This window comes from Struthio camelus, chromosome 20 (assembly GCF_040807025.1).
Source record: "Struthio camelus isolate bStrCam1 chromosome 20, bStrCam1.hap1, whole genome shotgun sequence".
Taxonomy (NCBI): Eukaryota; Metazoa; Chordata; class Aves; order Struthioniformes; family Struthionidae; genus Struthio; species Struthio camelus.
This window is the reverse complement of record NC_090961.1, coordinates 2,011,813-2,026,631: the sequence shown is the minus strand read 5'-3', so window position 1 is coordinate 2,026,631 and position 14,819 is coordinate 2,011,813. Positions and strand designations below refer to the sequence as shown.

General features: G+C 37.3%; 1 protein-coding gene across 8 annotated transcripts in view; it reads right to left on the bottom strand.

Moving 5' to 3' along the window:
• DENND1A (DENN domain containing 1A) overlaps positions 1–14,819 on the bottom strand; it is a 230,929-nt gene that overhangs the window by 37,486 nt on the left and 178,624 nt on the right. For all 8 annotated transcript variants that reach the window (XM_068914620.1, XM_068914623.1, XM_068914621.1 and 5 more), the window contains 6 exons: positions 12,907–13,008; positions 12,219–12,306; positions 11,585–11,625; positions 9,683–9,754; positions 8,533–8,589; positions 2,200–2,331 (listed from right to left, as the gene is read on the bottom strand). In XM_068914620.1, the coding sequence (XP_068770721.1) occupies positions 2,200–2,331; positions 8,533–8,589; positions 9,683–9,754; positions 11,585–11,625; positions 12,219–12,306; positions 12,907–13,008 (492 nt within the window). The remainder of the gene's footprint in view (positions 1–2,199; positions 2,332–8,532; positions 8,590–9,682; positions 9,755–11,584; positions 11,626–12,218; positions 12,307–12,906; positions 13,009–14,819) is intronic.

Sequence of the window (14,819 nt, the reverse complement as noted above, 5' to 3'; positions counted from 1 at the left end):
ATAATGAGTTAAAATTAAAGGTTGCTGGTGGCTTGCAAGCCCATCCCCCTTCAGCTAATCTGTCACGTAAGGAAGAGAAGCACCTCGCACAGGACAGCTAGCTGCCGGCTCACTTACAGCGAGCTGATTAAGAATGTTCCACCAAGAGCCGACTGCAGACCTTTCCAACAAAAATAAATAGACTGTATGCAAATGTGTTTGTCACTTTGACAGCATGTCTCAATTAAGGCATCTCGCTGCTGCTGGTAGGCTCTCTCGCTGCAGTGGTATGGACGAGGCTTACTGCATTACTGATACGCAGGGCTTGACCCTAATCCACATGCATGCATTTTAAAAAAGTCTGCCTTTGCCATATACACCAGCATAATACCAGCAGACACAGAAAGCAAGTGACAATGAGAAAAAAGCCTCTTTCATCCTCTTCAGTTTATAAGAACTGTGAATGCACAAACAGCCCTTATTTCAGAGTTCTTGTGGCTTTTTAATTGTTCCCACCTACTGTATCCTAGACAGAGTTAAAAGTGACACTAAAATCACTCCCTTTAATCACTAGTTAGAAGGCATCTCCTGTTTAAACAGTAAATTTTGCTGCTTTTTTCCCTCCCAAAAGCCTTAATTTATTTTTCACAGACCTGAACACCTTTTCCTTTTGCATCAAAGTGTGATTTAATTTTCAATTTGGCATCAGGCTATTAGCAAAAAAGGACCCGTGAAAGGACAAAGGCTCTAAGTGAGGTAGCCCTACAACTGCCAAGTTAGATAATTTTTTGGAATCTGACATTTGTAATGTAATGACAGTAATAAGCATTTAGCAAGTGAGTCTTTCACCGCAGTCAGTGATTCACTAACGCTGATGTGTGCTTCTTTTGACATAGAGAAAGTGATCATTAAAAAATTTGAAAGTGACCATTAAAAAAACCTCATGAATTTAAATTCACATTTTCCACTTGATGATATATTTCATTAATCTACCAAAATGTTTGAACCATCCATCCTTCATAAAAATCTAAAGGGAAAAACTAAAAATACATTATAATATTCTCTGCATTTATGACTGTTTTAAATGAAATGTAACATTTTCCTGCTAGAGCTAGGTGGCTATATTTCTCCAGTAGCGCCAATTCCTCTCAACTCTATTGGCACAGAAAATAAGCGAAAAATAAATCTCTACTGCAAATATTTAATTGGAATAGAATCTGTTTGAAAAAAAGCTTTCAACCACTCTTTATTTAGCACAGCAGCCAAAGTTCTAAAATGATACAGAAACCTGAAAATAAAATGCCCTGAGCAAGGTTTATATCTGATGTAGCTCTCCTTAATATCTAAACGATCAGTGCAGTTATACTGACTTGTTTCTATTAATAAATGCTCATCTAAAAATCTGGTTCGCCTCACATTTTAATTTCCACTCCTTTTATTATTGTTTTAAAATCACACTATGTTTCCTTGGGTGAAACCATACATTTACCATTCTCGTGATAATACTGTTAAAAAAAAAAAAAATCACAAATCAAAATAATGTTATTTCCTGACTCAAGCAAACACTTAATAGTGGAACACTGGCAAATTTATAGTGAGTATTGTACATTTTTCTATAATAATCACAACAAACATAACATTTTCTAAATAACTAGCTTTTAAAAACAAACAAAATTGCTTTTTTGCCAACATACTGAAAGAAACATTATGAGAGTAACTGATGTGCATAGCTCAATTGTCAATGCTGAAATAGAGAGTACACAAGTAAGCTATTAACTAATTTTTCTATCTTAGTTCATTGCTTTTAATTTTTAAAGAATATTAAAATGCTTTAATAGCTGGAAGTTTTGTGTTGACACTAATGATCTGGCTACATAACAGAGGCTATTTTAAATTACACACCCTCAGCCCTGAGGGCCACAGCATCTTTGCATGCTAAAATGAACAGGCAAAATAGATTATAAAACTGCTCTAATGATTTCATAATTTTTTCAAATTCAATTAGAATTTATTTTCTTCTAAAAACATTGCATGAACAAAAGGAATCAGTAAATCCCACAAAACAAGGTTTTTGAATCCTGTTTATACAGATACAACAACATAATTCAGCTGCAAGAAAATAAAGAAATGATTGGCATATTCTTTAATATGACTTTCCTCTGAACTATTTTTTTCTCTTCTGAGTCACATAGTTTAAAGAAAGCTAACACCAACACATACCTGACCAAAATGTACTGTGATTGGTCTTCTATCTTCCCTTAATTTAGGGTCCTTCTTTTCAACCAAGGGAGAAGGCGCTGGCCTTGGCAGAGACTCTTCTGGTGCCGCAGAGCAGCCGTTCTCAGCTACGTCCTGCATGGTAGGAAAAGGTGAATAGCATGGCCAGGAGCGTTCTTGCTTAAGGGTAAGGGGCACAGAGGAGACACTAGAGGATAACGCTAACTAACCATTTTGATGTTAGGACGAAAAAACAAGTACAGAAAAGAAAGTATAATTAGAATAAAAGGTTTCATTGCGCTTTGTCAAGCAAAGCTTGCGCTCAACCACCCTCTCCTCCAACAGACACCAGTGTTGCATGCAAACACCAAATACGTTCAATACTATGTCTGACTTAAACAGGCAAAAGCCAGGAAATATACAGAGGGAACAAAACATAGCTCAAATTTTCATGTGAAGAACAAAGTCAATGGAAGCCTAAGAACAGGCCCATTCTGCTTTTTGCAAAGCTACCTGAAAGCTGTAACTCTTGTTTCTGCTCTATGTGCAGCAGAACAGCTACTTCTGAAAGTTGCAAGGAGAGAGCAAAATCACAACTTAGCTAGCTTTGCATCTAATCGTTGAGTCTGTGTATACTAAGTGTGCCTTTAGGAGAGTGCATAAAACACACTGCTGCCTAGCAGGATGCTTTTTTGTTTTGTTTTGCTTTTGCTTTTGACACTACTCCTCATCCTCAGAACTGAAGCGACCCATCAGCCTAGGTTACCCTTCCTGGCCAGGGCACGTTTGGTCTAACACAAACTTGAGGAAGACAAAGGCACGCAGCCATCAGGAAACAGCCGGAGAAAAGAGTCCGAAAGTCAGCTGAGATTTGTATGTAACGCAGTGGGCCCCAAACCTTAAATCTCTTCGCAACAATGTCAGGGAAATAATGCTTGGTAAATATAGAGAGAAACGCGCGCACACAGCAGCTCTGCAAACCTGACCCCGGGCTGGCGGCTGCCACCGACACCGCTTTGATGCCCTGCCCTTTGACATGGCCCCACAAGTCTCCAGCTTGCTCAGGTACAGTAATGAGACATGTAGGCTGACGGCCAATTAGAAACGGTGCTTTTGGACACCGGCTGACCTAACGTGTTTGGGTCAAATGAAACAAAAAGCTGGATGGACTTTCTAAGGGGCTTTGTGTGCTCCACACAGAGGCTGAGAGACCTCTTTAGATCCAGCTGGCAGAGCAATGGTTCACCAACATGGGCATAAGGAGAGCGGGGAAATTAACAACTTTGTAAAGGCAAACTAGAGAGAAAAACTTTTTCCTTTCCCCCACCAACTGCACAATGCTACCTTGTCTTTAAAAAATACAACAAAGTACACTAGATTAGTAACAAAGAAGCCTAAAAACAACTGGACCACACGAAAAGTAAGTTTCCCTAAAACTTGCAATACTTCAGCTCTAACCCAGCAACAAACTAGGAAGGGAACAAGGCAGCTTTGCAATCACATAACCTATGGAGGCAACATATACTGTTTTGAAATGCAACGAATGAATAGAAACTTTATTTCCCTACTTCTAGACAAGCATAGCCAGATGAAACGTGTACCAAGCTTCAGATCTGTTCTGCGTCTGCCAAAAAGCTGATGGGCACATCCAAAGCAGCCTGATGTGCACTGAAGGGTGGAGAGCCCCAGCACTGCTGAGCTTTCGGAGGTCCACCTGGAGCTGGGGCTCCAACCAAGGTGATAGATAACTGAGAATCAACAAACGGAAAACATCTTCTATCCAGACAAAATTTCCAGAAAAACAGATGCAAAAGTTTGGAGAGCAGGGGAATGGGAAAGGGAGGAGATGAAGAACGCAGACAGAACAAGCTGCTGCGCCAAAAAAAGCTAAGCTTTTTAATGGCCATTCCAAATCCTTGCAGCTTTTATTGCTGTAGATTTCCTGTGTTTCTAGATGATATAACTGCATACAGAAGACAAGGGTTCCTAAAGCACATTTCCACCATGTTTGGGGCACAGACTTCCAAAGAAATCGGTGCAGACTTCAGTGGAAATGATTTTTTTTTCTTTTATTTAATAAAACATGAGAATTAACTCATTTGATAGATCAGTATTTTTTCAAAATCCCAAAGAGGCACACAAATCAACAACACTGTTTCAGTCATCAAAGCAAAATTTGCTTCACAAAAGTCTGTTTTCTACCTTCAATGAAAATGCATTTGAGCCTAATAAACAGAGAAACCTGATTTTAAATGCACAAAATTAGGACTCTACAAGTAACTCTAACACCACTAAACATCAGAGCATTTAGCACTTCTGTAATCAGAAAGCAGACAACGGTCCTGCAAAGCACCCCGTAACATAATTTGAGTCCACTATCAGACTTGCATACAGCCCTTCAGCAGTCAGTGAGCAGTCAGTTCGGCCGCAGGAGACAGCCTCTCCTTAGAGCTATAAAACACAAACAAGAAGACAGGACACTGATTCTGAACTTCAGTTTTGGACAGGTATCAAGGCTAGCAAAATGTCTGCAGATAAAAGCAGTTCTTCAGCGGCAGAGCTAGCCATGGCCTGAGGAGCCTCAGTGGACCATGGTGCAGACATGCCTAAAAAAGCAGCAGCCGTTCCCGGGACGGGAAGCAGCAGCACCGCAGGCCTGCGCCTGCCTCGCAAGCTCGTTAATCAAGCCGAGGGGCAGGACTGACTAGCTAGGATGCTGCCTCCCATCTCCCCACGCTTCCGAGATCAGCGCCAGTATCTCCATCAGCGGCTGTGCTGTGGAGGTGTGCCAACTTGGTCGAGGCTAGTGAGCCGTTCTGCAAGGCATCCTACAGCGTAGGTATGTCCTTTGGCCTGACTTTTCAGTTCCCACAGGTCTCCAAAGAGGGATTTGGGCTAAGCCAGCGAGACGTTCCTGCTGTAGCTCAACTGACACAGTGTTCAGAACAATGAAAAATCAGGAGTCCTCTATCCCTTCCAAAAAAACGGGAGAAAAATCTCCAGAAAGGCAAAAACTTATCAGTGTTTCAGTGACCTCTTAATGAAAATAAAGTGTAATTTAAGAACATTATTAAAAATACCCCACATCTTTTGCTTGAGGCAAAAAAGTACTTTATTGATTGCTGAAAAAGAGAATGACAACTATCTATCACAGTTCCATAATTTATATAAAGAGTGCTTCCCCTAACGACTGTCCCTTCAGGCGAAGTCTTTGCTATACTGAGCTACGAATTTACTACCCCAATGCATTATGACAGAGAGGAGAACACTTATTTATCTATTTATTTTAGAGGAAGAACTCCTAAAACCTTAAAGAATGAGTAAAATATATTTACAGATATGTAAAGTTAACCTTGTAAACTGAATAAAGTTTTCTTCTGCTGAAATACGCATTATTAATTTTTCTAGAGACACTATATAATGGACTACAAACGTTGTCTATCAGAAGCACAAGAAATACATGTCAGAACATCTAGAGGGATTCTTCCAGTTATTTTATAAACCTCTAAATGAGATGTTCCCAGTCCTACCGATGATAAAGCACTAACAGCCCACTGATAACAGACATTAACTAGAGCCACATAGGGATCTAGTAAGTAAAATAATTTTGAATACATTAATGCCAAGTGCCCAACCATTTATAAATTGTCTTATCCGGCCGCTGTCAGTAAGCTACATTCTCCTTACTGAAAGTTGAGGATGGTACCATTCACACTCTTCCCTCTTCCTAATTCTATGCAGTTAAGCTTCAAAGGAGGCCAATAACAGAGTGACTTGACCACCACACTCCATTTGTGAAACGGAAAAAGCTGCCTTTACAGGGAGAAGAAAAAAAAAAGGAAAAAAGAAAAGAAAAAAGTACTGCAGCAGATATAAAATAAAGCTACCATGCTGTATCTATTAACAATTATTTGCTATCACTCATAAGGATTCTCTGAAAACTATTTCTGCTGCTTTGAAATACTGTACCACAAATGAACAAGGGATGGAAATAGAGCCCCATTCAATCTCTACTATCATATTAAAGAAGGACCTTACACACACCACAGTGACCTCTCAACAGGTCAATCCTGCATTTCCCATTTGCAATTCAAACCCAAGACTGGAGCAGACCAAGGGCAAAATGGGCTCTTGATTATATTTAAGAGGTCATCATTGCTATGCAGAGTTGTAGGAAGCAGACCTCTAGCTTTATTGCATTTTTAAATTCTGTCTTGTACAGAAGCTGCTCATATTTGCAGTGAAAACTGTTAAAGGGATGTTTATATTCGACTTTTCCTTAGCAGTGGCTTGCATACATTTTGTATTAATAACAGAAAATAATATTTTAAATTGCACTGGACGGTAAATTCAGTTTAAAAACAATCCTAAGTTGTACTTAGGACATGAAAGAGTAGCACCCCAAATTTGACGAAATTATGCATTTAATTATGCCAGAATTTCAAACACAAAATAACTGTACATTGCAAGAATATACCTGAAAAATATAGTGTTCTCAGATGAAAATTGGTGAGGATGCACTAATGGACTTATCAACAGAGCTCCACAGACATTTAGACTGAAAATAATGTTTGAGGGTTGCCAAACAATTTTTGTTATGTTTATCACCTTAAACAGAGTAATACCTCTTTTCAGAGCTATCTTGTAATGTTGCATTCAAAAAGAGTAGATTTACTGAAAAGAGGAGAAGTAGAACAGTATGTGTCAATTATTCTTAGAAGTCTTAAACTCTTGTGAAAGCACATGTTTAACAATGTTACTTACAGAAATGCTAAATAATAAGGAAGGTGAAACAAAATCGGTCCATTCATTTGTACATGTGGTATGTTTTTTAAAAAGAACATTTGGTGCTTGAAGGACTAGGGAGACAACAGCAATAAAACGAAGCAATGAATGAATGAGTTGAGAACTTTCTCAATATTTTCTATAAAAATGTTACAGAACAGCATACAGTTACATTAGCATTTAAAATACAGGAAAATAATTTGGTCATTTTACACAACACCAACTGCTTTAGAACAAAGGAGAAGAGCAAACAAAATGTCATTATTCATGAAGGTTATGTCCCGAAAAAAACATATGGAATGAAAGAAAAAAATTCTGTGTACAAGACAAACGTTTCATGTTTCTACCTAATATTTTCATATTATACCCTAAATGGCCACATATAAAGTAATAAATGCAATAAAATGAAATAGCATGAAAATAATCTGAATCAACTTTATCTTTCCCAAGAATCTCTAACAATCTGCTGAAATTTGTAGTTAAAGGGCTAACAGCATTTGGATCGCAAACACTTTATTCCATAAGGTTATAACCTGGCTTTAGAATAATCCCTTTGTATTAAGATTCTGTTGGTGTGATCGGGCAGATTTCTATTTGTGTCAAAAGAATATATTTGCAGTGTTACCTTAAGATGATAGTGTAGAAATTTAGAGGCGGGGGGAAAATCACTGAGATATCACAGTTTAAAAAAAAAAAAGAAAAGAAAAGAAAAAAGAAAAAAAAATCAACAATTAATAGGCAATAAATTGAAACAAAAATCTGAATGAGAGCATCACAGTTATTTTAACAAATTAGCTACCTTGCATTCCCAGAAGACTCTTAATAGCTCTGATTCACAGAATAAATAGAATACCTGAAATAAACCTAAAGGCAGAATTAACCATTCCTCCATACAGTATGCATCAATATGACCATGCTTCTGGCTTAAAACAAGCAATTAATATCAGATAACACATTCCTTGAACACAGTTCAGCATTCCCAGAATCTTACTGTTTACAAACAAAAAAGAGACTCAGAGAACAACAAACAGTCTGAGTATGTTTTGCTGCAAAATTCAAATTTAAAATGAAAATCAAAACTGATATAATTTCTTTGTGCCTAAACTCTACAGTAGACAGTCATGAAATGTGTAAATCATGTGCTGAATGACAGATCCTGTGCTCTTTTCCCTGAGATATTACTGTAGAAATAACAACAGTTTGCCATTTGGAAAAAGTTCACTGCCATGACGGTAGGCAAGATCGCCCAGTTCAGGTGCAGCCCCGATCCACGACACCCCAGCACAACGGACAGGAGAGGGACCCCTCTAAACAGTACACTCAGTTTTCTGGCTTTTGTGGGTTTAAGTCAGAGCCTTAGTGTATTTGAAGACAGTTTTTTTTGTCTGTGAAAATTTATAACAGTGTGAAAAATCCAGGACAGCTGGTAATGCATTTTGAAGTGTGCTAACAACACTGTATCAAACAGCTTCCTATTGATCACATAATGCTTTTTGTGGCTAAGTATTTCATACATGGTGCTTATACATTTTGAATAAAAACTTCAAGTACCTTTTGCTTCAAGCGGTTTTTCACTTCTTTTATTCCCATTTTTGCATGATCTTTTGCCTGCATGAAAAATTAATTTAAGTTAAAATCCCCTTCTATTTCCAGCAGTGACTGCGCTTGATTTCAGTGCATCAAGATTCACCTTCTCTAGTTACTGAAAAAGGTAAAGAAAAAATTGGAACAAGACATCAAAAACACACTAAAACAAAAAAAAGCTAAAAAAAAAAAAAAAAAAGGCAAAAAACACTCAATGCTGCAGAAACTTTGTTTTCTCCGTTTTGAGGGTAGAGATATCTTTTGTCTTTTCCCCTTCCAGACCCTAGGTCTTACCCTCTAAGTGTTTATCTTTGCTATGAGTTAGTAATCAATAGTAATAGTAAACCTTCAAACTCCCTCCTTGCAGTACTCCGCATGCTAGTTCCACTTAGCTGAGCTAATCTAGCCCTACTCATCTCCCAGGCTGGAGGAAGGCAAGAGGAAAAACGTGAACACTCATCTTACTGCTTGCTGCAGCATTATTTCTTATGATTCAGTTCATAAGAAATCCTCATTTCTTTCTATGTGGTTTTATCTTGCACAGTGAAATTGTATGATAATACAGTAACACACTAGCTTTTTTTTTTTTTAAAAAAAAAAAAAACAGAACTGAAAACCTCTTCACTTAAAAAATAACCCAGTAAGTTAGGTTCTAAATAAGCAGGTATAAAAAGAGCATAGGAAAAATTAACACTGACATTTAGAAAAGATGGAAAAATCTGGGAAATGAGAGGATTCCCTTATTTCAATGAAACTGCAAGCAGAGAAACCTCGGCTAACAACGGGTTTTTTCCAGCAGGGTAATGATGAGATGGTAGAGCTGCTTAGCAAGGAATATAGGCACTATTTCCCAGAAATAGTTCTGTTTATTAAATAGTATGTATACTTTCAAAAGTAATCACAAGTTCTTCTTGTCCTTTGCATTTCAATTATGTTTAAATATTTCAAAATTAACTTCTTCCATTTCATTTAAATTTGAAAGATAGAGGAATGCATATTTTAAATTAATTTTCTTTGGACTCACATAGTGCTTTAAGTCTTGAGTTTCACTTGAAAGGTTAAAACAGAATCGTAATTAGACTCTTCTCTCACTAGTCAGCCAGTACTTGATACTTACAAATTTATAGACAGTCTTCATGGCAGGGTTAGCCTTGGTCTTTACTGTATTTAAAATGGCTCCACTTCCTTTCTATAATCACGGTAACAACAAAATAAATGTTATTAAAGCTCTTCAAAGCAAACAGCAATCCAAAAGCCACTGTTTTTAACAACTTAAAATAACAAAGAATGAGCTATGCTTATTAGGAGATCTGAGTATTAAAATGGTAAATTAAAAAAAAAATCCTAAGCAAAAATATATTTAATCTTTATCACTGTTTTTCCAAAGAAACCCCAATTCTGTTCAATACAGCCGTTGTCAAAACAAAAATATCAGTTTCTCCTAATACCAAGAGCCCTTGTCTTACAGTCCCCTCATAAAAACAGTATTCTGTGGCTGTTCCATTCACTCTCAAGGGTGTCCCACATATGGCATTAAAATCTAAACATTTTTAAGAATAAAGTATCCTACCAAATAATCAAATCTGGGGCAGAAAATTCAGTTCCAGAAAAGCCTGACCCCTCGCTCTGAAGAGGCAAGATCCTACTTATAAGCATATTTTCCTTTTCATGATCCCACAATACTATTACCCAAACCATGCTGCCTTTTTAAGATCTAAATACTAGATTAAGAGGAAAAATAGAGGAACTATGTTCATGACTAGTCATGAACATAACTCTAGAAAAGCTGCATTTCACGTGGCAAACATAAAAGTCATATAACAGAGTAATATGTCAGACAGAACAATCCGTTAGTCTAGTTGGTGTTTTATACATCTTCTACACACCATTGGCTGTTTCTACAGAGTACCTTATTTGAGCAATAAAGGAGATGGGTAAAAATCATGGAATAAAATCTTAAATAATTTTATTATATTTTATTTCCGTACTAAATTAAATTTCTAGATATAACTATTTGCAAACAATTTTAAGATTTACTACTTATTAACCCTAAACAAAAATTATAAACCTCTGAATGTAGTTACATAAATTTTTACATTCACTCTCAACCATTCACCTTCCCTCTCATTTTAAAATTACTTGGCATCCTACCTGTATGTGTATATATAGTCTATATATTTAAACATTATATATATTCTATATATTTAAACATATACATAAATGTACACATGTGTGTATGAGTGTTTTATCTATCTATGCGGGGCAGGGAGATTTTTTGCATTATTGTTATAAAGTATGTTTAATTCAAAATTATCAGAATAATACTGAGCCCAACTTTTTGTAAGGGAGATCTATTCATAACCAGGACAAAAGGCAAATGGAATGCTGCAAACGATAATTCTGTCAGAAAAGAACAAAATCTTCCCCAGTGACTCATAGCCATAAACCAGAATTATTTTACTTTGATATATCACAACATATTCTATGCATCAAAAGAGACTTTTAAAATCAGGAGCCAATTATCAACTATAGTATTGTTTTATTCTCTTAAAGTATTTACATTTGTAGTTTATACAGCTAGAGCACTAAACTAACTAGACAGAAAAAGCATTCCAAACAGTGCTGTCCCCCTTTCAGCACTTCACACCATTTAGCTTTATAAAGAACTTTTTGATGTGGCTGGGATTCCCAGTAAGTTATTATAAAGGGAAGAAAAAACATGTTATTTTCCAAAATGACAATAATCTATTTCTCCAAGACATTAAAAGTAAGATTCAAAAACCGGAGAAATATAATCCAAAGATTCCTATGGTGGTTTTTTTCAGTATTCTTCCTTCTATTTTTTACTTCATCTGAAGAGTGCATTAGTTTCTCACACCTAAACTCAACTTGTCCACAGTTAAACACTATAGGAAACAGACTAGCTTTGTTCACAAGAACAGAGGTTAACAGTGATATAAAATTGTTCAGTGGGCCAGTAAGAACTGGAATGTTTGTTGGAAAAATATTGTGTTCTTACCCTTACTGTAGAGAGCCACTGGTGGTACAATTTGTCACTACCTGGAGAGAATCAAAAAAAAAAAAAAAACAAACAAAAAACCCAAAAAAACTGCAACTCTCTACCAAATAGAAAACAAGCTAGAAATGTGAAGCATTAGCACTTAGTGATTCTAGTAGCATGAATACTACAGAAACAGAATAGGACATCCATCCTGGAAACAAAATAACCAAAAATTTTCCAGATACCTGCAATTTTTCTTACACTTGCTAATAGGATTTCTAGTCTGCCTGGGTTCTCTTTCAGAAATTTGAGATCATTGAGTTTTTTTTAAGCTTGTTAAAATAAATTTTCAGGTGGTTCTGGGTAAAGTCAAGGTTTTTTCAATATCCTGTACTGCAAGAGCTCTTTTAGTTGTACTCTAGCCAAGTGGTAAAGCTGAGATTTTGTAAAGGCCAAACAGACTTTATTCAAACTAACACTTTATTCAAAGTTATTTAAAGAGGAAAGAACAAAAATTTAAGACACTTCAAGCTACAGGGATCACGGCTGCCTCTCTTATTTAGATGAGTGATCACAATGATCCATTAAATCAGGCCCCAAACACTATGTCGGGACAGTCTCTGAATATACTTAAAAATATTGTATTTCTTACCAGCATATTCTCCCATGTTTATCTCTTCTTCAAAAACATCACTGAAGCCCTCTCCAGAGTTAAGAAGATCCAGGCGGCCATCAATGAACTACAATATCAGCATTAAAAGAAAGTGTAAGTATGTCAACCACCCCATCCTTTGGTTTTTCAGAAGATTTTGTTCTGCATTTGCTACAATAAGCACAATGTTCTTAGTAGGAAGGGACTCTAAACAGAATGAAAATACAACAAAAACACTAGCAAAATGTTTACCAGTGCAAAAAGGTATGCTTCTTCATTAAAAAAAAAAGAAGTGGGCATGTGTTTGTAAATATACATATGTGTTCAGCTTGCCTGAAGTAGTAATATTGTGCTTAATGGTAGCATGTTTTTTGTAAAAAGACTGCAGCAAATATATTGAGTCTAACTGCTTCGAACAAAACCAACAAATTTTATTAAAAAGTTTTTGAGGGGCAGGGGGGACGGAGGGAGAGAGGGAGACGGGACACCCTTACGCCTCTTAGAGCACCGAAAGCCTTGTCACCTGAATCTGAGCGCAGCCAGCAAGCGGGAATTAAGGTGCTGCTGCCTACATGAATCGTCCTCACTGTGTGGCTGACGGATCAGGGAATTCAGCAGCAGCGCTCAAAGGACAAGCTGCGGTACTGTGACAGAGTCCGCCTGTGCCGTAGCGCTTCGACGCCAGTACCTGCTTGAAGAGCTGGAGCTGGATGGCGTTCTGCAGGAACTGCCTCATGACGGCAGAGCGATGGGACACGAACGTCTCTTCACAAAAAGTGATCGGCTCACCCTGTAGGGTCCAGAGTGTGACACACTGAAAAAGCTGCATTTGAATAAGCAGGTCTCCATTTTATCTACTTACATTCCAAAATAAATAAATAGATAGATAGATAGATAGATAGATAGATAGATAGATAGATAGATAAAGCAGACATTATATAAAAGGTAACTGTAGGGTTTTTCTTCCGGTTAGCACACGAGAGCATGAGAATGGACAGAGCTGCTTTTAATCATAATACTTAGAAACAAGTAGGAAACTTTGGGAAATTGCAAATTATCAAGATAAAACACATTTGCTGCACGTTTTGCTAATATTGGTGAGGGAGCTTTCATCACGCAGAAAGGTAATTTTACTTAATGTCTCCAAAATACGACATGCAGTCATCTGCCTTTTGCGTATGTGGCTCCCCATCCACCGCAGCAGACCCAGGGAGCTAACCTGTGCACACGAGTCGGTGATCTCGACTGCTTTCTCTCCAGCTTGGAAAGATTACACTTTCATATATTAAATTGAGTGAAATTTCCCTTTTTCGCAAGCTTGCTGGCAAAAGACATAGATTGTTTTGCAGCTCTACTTTTATCCTATTTTAATGAGTTATGTTAATGCTGAAGTCTGCTGTGCATCTGCCATAAGGGCACAAATTTCCTCCACACTTGAATCTACAAATACTCAGCACAGCAAGTAAATACAATGAATTAAAATAATAAAGTAAAAGTATGATAAAATTATATTGATGTATAATTAATATGGAGGGCTTTTTTCATATTCATATTAAAATATATTTGGACTTTTCTTGTACTGAGAGTTTAGAATCCACGTTAGACAGCAAAAAACCTGAAAGAACCCACTTTAAAAGCATGGTATGATGCCAATTCTGAAAGCCTTTTAGATTAAAAATTTGATTTACTGTTGGTTGTCTAACAGAAGGATGACAGGATCACAAAAATGAATGTGCTTGAAAAAACATACCATAGCTCACTTAAGTGTGTTGTTTTCCCCCCACCAATTTATGCTGGAAACTGCTTCCACCACATTTCCACAGACAGACTTCTAACACCTAATACATAGTAAAGGCACACTAGATCTTTTAAAACTGTGTTGGGCAACCTGTGATGACATCTACACTTGTTAAAATCCACAGATATCCACCCTTCTTCCTACGCCTATGAGCCACCAGCTTACTCACTGCTATATTTCCTGCTGAGGCCTGGTACTACCCAAAGCTCATCAGCCTGACACCAGACCCTTACTGCTGGTTACCCATCCTCAGCCATAACCGACCCGAGCACTGCAACCAAAAGGGGCAAGCAGTTTTACCAGTTTGTCATTCAATTCATGAGGAAAGTGAAGGAGCTATCTAGTTTCAAATAATCAGAGTGTAGTAAGAAAGTTTCTCTTGACCTCGATGAATTGGACAACCAGAATCACCAAGATGATGCATCATGGTCCTCATGTTTAGCCCAGCAGTTAACAAATGTCAGAGGTCAGGGCCTGCTCTTAACAGGAGGACGATAACCAACTGCAAGTGGCTCTAAGTGTACGAGAGTATGGAGCGGCTCTCTTCCAAAGAGGGAAGGAGTCACTCCTATCAGACAGTCCCTTTCATCTTTTCCTTGGGTCAAACAATTTTGGTGATTTTGGAGAAGAAAGCAGGTTTCCTAAGTAACATCAGATTACAGTTCCAGGATAACTAATGTAATTTCAAACAGTAATAATCTGTCAGTGATTGACCCTAGCAGGTACAGAGAAAAATAAAATCCTGTAACGTTTATGGGCGAGAAACACAACCTTCCAAAACACTGTGTATTTGTGTGGCTTGC